This window comes from Cydia pomonella, unplaced genomic scaffold (assembly GCF_033807575.1).
Source record: "Cydia pomonella isolate Wapato2018A unplaced genomic scaffold, ilCydPomo1 PGA_scaffold_61, whole genome shotgun sequence".
Taxonomy (NCBI): Eukaryota; Metazoa; Arthropoda; class Insecta; order Lepidoptera; family Tortricidae; genus Cydia; species Cydia pomonella.
The window spans coordinates 109,142-116,295 of record NW_026907894.1 but is presented as its reverse complement, the minus strand read 5'-3'; the positions used below and the strand labels follow the sequence as shown (position 1 = coordinate 116,295).

Sequence of the window (7,154 nt, the reverse complement as noted above, 5' to 3'; positions counted from 1 at the left end):
GGAGTCGAGTACTTTGCCATCCCAAGGGTGGAGAGAAAGTGGTTTCCGATGCACAGTGCTGCTTTGGCCGGACGGTCGGGAAGAGGAAACTGGTAAGTGGTAAAACCAGATGGAGATTTCATGTAGTTGGTGTTTGATCTAATATACGGCTCAGTAATGAATGCGAAGTCTATCTTATTTGTTTTGTTGCTGAGTGCTACAGCGGTTTCTTGGTAGGCATTTCTACCTCGGCCTTGATTTATCTGTAAGCACTTTAGTCCGTTTTTATTATTGTGTCCGTTGTTGTTTACCGATGGCAGGCCCTTAGCAATAACGGATTGCCATGCGGGCTATGCGATCCCACTTTTGCCATTCGGGACACGATTGGCTATAGGCAGGATGCTTATCGGATTGTCCTACTTTGAGGCAGTTTGAGCAGCATGTTGTAGTTCCACTCCTAGGGCAGTTCTTTGTGCCATGGCTCCCCGCGCAAAACCCACATGCGAGCTCTTTGGAGCATTCCGCAGCCCTGTGTCCAAACTCCATACAGTTGTAACACTGCAGGATTGGGGATTGGTCTGCGACAGGAACATTTTGGTAGCCAATTTTGATCTTCTGGTTAACTATTCTAGTCCAGATTTGTGGGCTGACCTCAACGATCACATTTTTGACAGCACTGTTACGGCCGTTGACGCAGCGGATAAACTTCATATGCATTTCCGTCTTGTCAACGTCCGCAAGGATCCTGTGATTCTGTTTCTTGATTGCCTCTTCTATCTTTTCGGAGGCATATTCCGGAATTACACCTACAATCCTGACGGATGGATTGCGTAGTTGCGGTACATCGACTGTAATTTTTGCAGTGTTTGTCTTGACTGCCGAGCTGAATTTCTGCCGGTCTTCCTCAGAGTCACAGCTGACCACTACCTTATTCTTCCTTGTCTCCCTGATATTGGAGATGCCGACTCCCAAATCAACAACATCGATTTGATCTTTAACAATGCGCATAACATCTTTAGAGTCATGTCTGGGGTCCACAGACTCCAGAATAACTGCGTATCGAGTGGTAGGTTGAGTTGTTGGTCGGCGACGGGATTCTGCTTTGTTAGTTCCAGTGAAGCCGGGTGCTGCTTGGGATTCTGTATTGGCTGAGGTAACTTCTGACTTTGCAATAGCGACTGCCTCTGCGCGTGCCTTTCTCTTGGCTTTTCTGCTCAGCACAGTTGTGAAGTCGCCACTGTCGTCATTGTCCTCGCACAGTGCAGTTTCCAAAAGGATTTTCATCTCCTTCTGCTCAACGCGGATGCTTGCTAGTTGCTCTTGCAACTCACTGATAATGCCTTCATTGGCAGCTGGCACGGTATTTTCCAGATCAATAATTGGAGTTTTTGGTGATGTGATTCCCTTGCCCGCGGCGGTTTCGAGTTCAGCAATAAAGCGCTCCGTCTCCTCTCTGATGTTATCGGCGCACGATATAACAGCTTCCTTATTTTCCCGTCTGGCGCTCTTATCAGTGGGGAGAAGGCGCTTGATCTCGTCAACATATCTGCGTATGATTTTGCAGAACCGCTCTGGGCGGCTTGCTGTTACTGGAGAGCGCGGGGGCGGGACGTCATCACTCATGTGGAGCCTTTCCATGTCCCCGGTGCTCATAAGTTCAGTGTGCTCCGCATCCTCCAGCTTATCATCATGATTTTCTGTGATGGTTTGGGGAGCGAGAGTTTTTTCGTTTTCTCTCGCTTCTTCCTTCAGGGCTATTTGATTATGGGCCTCCTCTTTTGGGCCTGCCTCAGGGGTCTGGGGGTCCATCGTCTGATCTGTGGTTTTCCTGAACGTAAGCTTCAGTTTCATGGGGGTTCCGGGTGGTGAATGAAAAATTCCACTCATTTTAAGAAAGTGAAGGTCAATTTTCTAAGAAAATGTTGTATGAAAGAAAAGTCGTAGAAAAATTTACTCAATCTAATAAAGTCAAGATGAAGAAAATCTGACCGTGAAATTCTGAGAATTTATCAAAAAACTTAAAATAATTGAAAAATTTGAAGAAAAATAAGATTTTTGTTAGAGAAAATTTACTGGAAAATGATTTAGCAAATGCAGAATTTTAGAACTAGCTAGGACAGATATTTTAGTGAAGAAATGGACAGAATCTATTGATAATTGAAGAAGATATGAATTTTTTAAACAAGAAATTTATTGAAAATAAAGAAAAAATTGAATTTCTCCGTAACCAGAAGGGCTACGGAGGGGGGGGTAGTACCTAAAGATAGGTCTCGGAGAGCTTTAAATTTGTGCCAAAAATCATTCAATTCGGGTTATTTCAAGTCACTTTTTTCAAGCTTGGGTTAGGTTAGGTTAGGTTAGGTTAGGTTAGGTTAGGTTAGGTTAGGTTAGGTTAGGTTAGGTTAGGTTAGGTTCGGTTAGGTTAGGTTAGGTTGGGGCGCTAGGTCGGGTAACCTCCACGAGGGTCTGGGTCATTCCAATTTCTGTTGATCCTCGCGGATCCGCAGTCAAGGGAATGGCTTATGGCTGGTGCGCCCTGGGGGCAACGGTAAGTGATTTCATGCGTGGGATTGCTTACTGGTGCTGCTAATAACCCGACACCCGGGAACATCCCGGGAGGGGCGGGGGTAGGATACTCTTGGCGTGTCTCTATGATCTCCTAGGCTATACCGGACAGGGCTACCCATACCGGGCAGGCGAAGAGGGAGGGACATTACCAGGAGCTGGGTAGGGGGGAGGGGGGGACGGGTTTACCTGCTTTCGGTGTCGAAACCGGGTGGACAGGCCCTAGCCACCGTCCCAAAACTCGTTATCCCAAATGATAAGGTGTTGTTGTCATGTCTAGCAGCCTTTGATGGGACCGAGGACCTTGCCTTGGTCGGCCGGGTCGAGAGGAGTTAACCTCAATAAAAAATCCACAACCCCCAGCATGGCGGTTCACCGTGCTGGGGTGCTCTTTTTAGAGCGGCTGGGGTGCTCATCAGTCACTAGTGGCCAAACCTGTGACACCGCCCGACCTCACAGAGTATATAGGGCCACAGCTTGGGTACGGGGATCTCTGCCCCTGTGGAGTTTTATTTCTCCCCTTCTCGTGGGATTAGTATGGAAATTGGAATTAAAAACTCTCTTAAAAACGGCCCTTCTCAGGGCCAACCTGGAAACGGCCCTTCTCAGGGCCAAAGCGATAAAGGCTCTTTTCAGAGCCCACCGGAGTGGGACGATGGCAAAGGGATGCTGGCGAAGGGCATCTTGCGATTGAGGGGTGGCGGTTCGCCGTCACGTGACTCGAAGGGTCGATTTACCCGTGGACCAACACCGACAGGGCTGGAGACCGGGGAGACTTCGACGGCGGCCGCAGCGACTCATTCTGAGGCTGCCATGCAACCGACTGTGCGGGTGACTCGGCTGCCTGACAATACTGCAGGACACAGGGCACCTAAAGTGGGGGCCAAAAGGGTCCACCCCAAGGACGAGGAGCAGGTACTCGAAAACGAGCCACCGAAGATAAATTCGGCTCGGAGAGGAAGAAAGGCTGGTGGGGCGGGGGCAGTTGCCCCTCGCCTCAAATTGAAGAACTCAGCTCGAGTGGGGACAAAGGCTGCTGGTAACTACGTTGGGTTATCGGCAGCCCGCAATAAGTTGCGTAACAGCGTGGGCCCAGATACCGACCAGGAGGGTGAAGAGTACATGGACGACGGCGACCGCTGGAGTGAGAGTCGAGCCTCCTCGGACTCGGAGGACACCAGGCCAAACCCCATTACAGAGGTCTTACAGGAGGACAAGACCTTGGTCCTGGAATTCACGGAGGGGCAAATTATTGAGGAAGTTTGCACAGAAGCTAAAAATGTGCTAGAAGAGGCCCGCAGGTCCGGGAATTTAAATGGTCAGGTCCACGGCCGGATTAATGCCTCATGTCGCCGCATTATACAGGCCATGCAGGAATTACAGTCCCGTGAGGAGGGGGAGGAGCTGCGTATCCTCAAAGCGGACAATAGGAGGATGAAGCAGCAGCTCGCGCAACTCCAATCGGAGACGAAAGCGCTGAGGAAAGCTTACTCCGAAAGAAACAGGACAGGGAAAGCTAAAGCGGTAGCACCAGCAACGGCACTAGAGGCACATCAGTTGCCAGAGATAGTTGCGTCAGTTTTTGAGGAGTTCAAGGAGGACTTGAAGAAGGAACTCTTCACCTCCTTGGGCAATATGATCAATGTGCGAATAGGAGAGGTGAGAGCCCTTCTTCCCCCTGCGCCGACGCTCCGCCCGCCTCTAGCGGCGGACCGAAAGAAGGCAGCTGCGGCTACTACCACAACAGTCCCTCCTATGGCTCGACTGAATAATCTGCCGGATGACCCATGGACTCCGTTGCCTGTTCCTGCTCCGGTCCCTGCTCCCGTCGCGAGGCCCAGGAAAATAGCGCAACAATCCCTAGCGTCAACAGGGTCAACGCTTATGCCTCCTGCGAGAGCCGCACCTGGCCCAAAAGTGCCGAGGAGAAAACAGGTGGCCACCGAGCAGGTATCCCAGATGGCTCCTCCTCCTCCCCAGAACACTGAGGCATGGACGGAAGTCAAGAGGAAGAAACGCCCTCAATCGAAGAAGGCTAAGGCGACCAAGCCGCCAAACCCGGCACCGCGAAAGAAGTTGCCGGTACCAAAGTCCGCTGCGATTGTAGTGGCACTGAAGCCGGGTGTGGAGGCATCGTACGCCTCTGTTATGGCCAAGGCAACCACGTCACTCAAGCTGGCGGAGGTCGGGCTTGAGCACGTGACGATGCGGAAGACGGCAGACGGCGCCCGCATCATCGAAATTCCTGGGGCCGACAATAGTAGGGCGGCTGATGATCTCCGCGACAAAATCGAGGGACTCGTTGGAGACGTAGCGAGGGTTTACAGACCGGTTAAAATGGCTAAAATACAGGTGGCCGGTCTGGACGAGACAGCTACCCCAGAGTTGGTGGCGGCCGCGGTAATAGCAAAGGGAGGCTGCCCCAAGGAGCAGGTCAAGGTGAGGAATATACGGATGGTACGGATCGGGGGTGGATTGGCTCTTGTGCAATGTCCGGTTACGGTCGCTAACGTCCTCATAGCGGCTGGCCGTCTCACGGTGGGGTGGGCATCTGCCCAAATTCGAGCATTGAGCGTGGAGCCCATGCGCTGTTATAAGTGTATGGGCACCGGTCATACGAGGGCAACCTGCCCCTCGCTTGTGGACAGGAGCGAGCTCTGCTACAGGTGTAGCAAGCCTGGGCATAAAGTGGCGGAATGCAGGGCGGAGCCGTTCTGCGCGGTTTGCCATCAGGCCAAGCGCCCACACAGGCACCACATGGGAGGAAAGGGATGCTCCCCGCCTAAAGCCAGAGGCCTCGACACCCCCGCACGGACCCCGGAGGCACCATCACCGGCGCCAGCAAAGGGGGAGACACCAATGGAGGGTATTAGCGCAACGCCGTAATGCAAGCACACCCATTACGAAAAGAAATCCTGCAGTGCAATATAAACCGCGCCGTCAGAGCACAGGATCTGCTCATGCAGGTCATGGCGGAGTGGGGTATTGACCTGGTAGTTGTGGCGGAGCCGTACGCAGTCCCTCTAAGGCCGCATTGGTACGGGTCAGCGGATGGGAAGGTGGCCTTGGTAGTGCCTGCAATGGGTAATCATACTCCATTGGTAGGAGTACAAAAAGGGCAAGGGTATGCGGCGGCCAAATGGGGGGAAATATTGGTTATTGGGGTTTACTTCTCTCCCAATTCACCGCTGCACGCCTTTGAGGGATTCCTCGACACCATCGAGGGAGTCATCCGGGGAGCTACTCCTACGCAGGTCATGATCATTGGCGACCTGAATGCCAAGAGCCAGGCGTGGGGTGGCGTCGCCGAAAGCCCTAAAGGGGCAAAGCTGAGGGACTGGGTGGCAGCGATGGGGCTTGACATCTTGAACCGGGGGCACGTCAATACGTGTGTGCGCAGGCAGGGGGGGTCCATTGTGGACGTTTCGTTCGCGACCCCGGCTATTGCGGCACGAGTGCATGATTGGCGCGTCCTCGAGGAGATAGAGACTCTCTCCGATCACTTGTATATCCGGATGAGAGTCTCCCCATTGCTGGCATCTGCATTACCGGATGACGGTGCAAGGAGGAGGGCAGGAGCATTTCCAAGATGGGCGCTGGCTAGCCTCGATAGGGAGGTGGCGGAGGAGGCAGCGATGGTGCAAGCTTGGTGTGCTCCCCCTCCTGAAGAAATTGGGGTAGAGGAAAGGGCGGCTAGATTTCGCGTGGCACTGACAGCGGTATGTGACGCAGCCATGCCCCGCGTGAGGCGACATACAGAAAAGCGCCAGGTGTATTGGTGGTCTGAGGAGATTGCGGCCCTCCGCGTGGCCAGTAACAGAGCCCGCCGAGCCTATACCAGATGTCGACGAAGAAGGCATACTGTGGAAGAGGAGGACATGCTGCACAGGGCCCTTAAGGAGGCAAAAAAGGCCCTCAAAACGGAAATTGCGCGGCGAAAGGACGAGGCGTGGAAGGAGCTACTGGACACACTCAACCGGAATCCATGGGGACGGCCGTACAAAGCTGTACGGGACAAAATGAAGAGGGCGCCCCCTATGGATGCTATGGATCCGGAGCTCCTTAATCGGGTTGTTGAGGGTTTGTTTCCGCCAGCAGACGAGAACTTTGTCCCACCGCGTATGTCGGTTCCAGAACGGGACGATCCGGAGGGTCCCCCATTTGACGTCCCGGCTGTGAGTACCGAAGAAATGGAGTGGGTCATGGACCGTCTGACAGCCAGCCGCAAAGCCCCGGGTCCAGACGGGGTGCCCGGAAGGGTTCTTTCTGTGGCACTGAAGCACCTCGGGGACCGCCTTAAGACCCTGTTCGAAGACTGCCTGAGAGCCGGGCGCTTCCCGAGGTGCTGGAAGGAAGGGAGATTGTGCCTCTTGAGGAAGGAGGGCCGACCCGCAGACTCACCGTCAGGGTACCGCCCTTTGGTGCTGCTGGACGAGACGGGCAAAATGTTCGAGAGGATTTTGGCCGCTCGCGTCCAGCGGCACCTCGAGAACACGGGCCCAAATTTGTCTGATCGGCAGTTTGGTTTTCGAGTGGGGCGGTCCACAATGGACGCGGTGAGTACCCTTAGGAGGCACATTCAAAACGCGGAAGACCGGAAGGAGGGAGTG

General features: G+C 53.5%; 1 protein-coding gene across 1 annotated transcript; it reads left to right on the top strand.

Annotated features, from left to right (window-relative positions):
- Nucleotides 1-2,494: 2,494 nt before the first annotated feature.
- LOC133534145 (uncharacterized) lies at nt 2,495-5,430 on the top strand. The gene is made up of 2 exons (XM_061873231.1): nt 2,495-2,527; nt 3,127-5,430. The coding sequence occupies exons 1-2, from the start codon at nt 2,495-2,497 to the stop codon at nt 5,428-5,430; spliced, it is 2,337 nt and encodes a 778-aa protein (XP_061729215.1).
- The last annotated feature ends 1,724 nt before the right edge of the window (nt 5,431-7,154 follow it).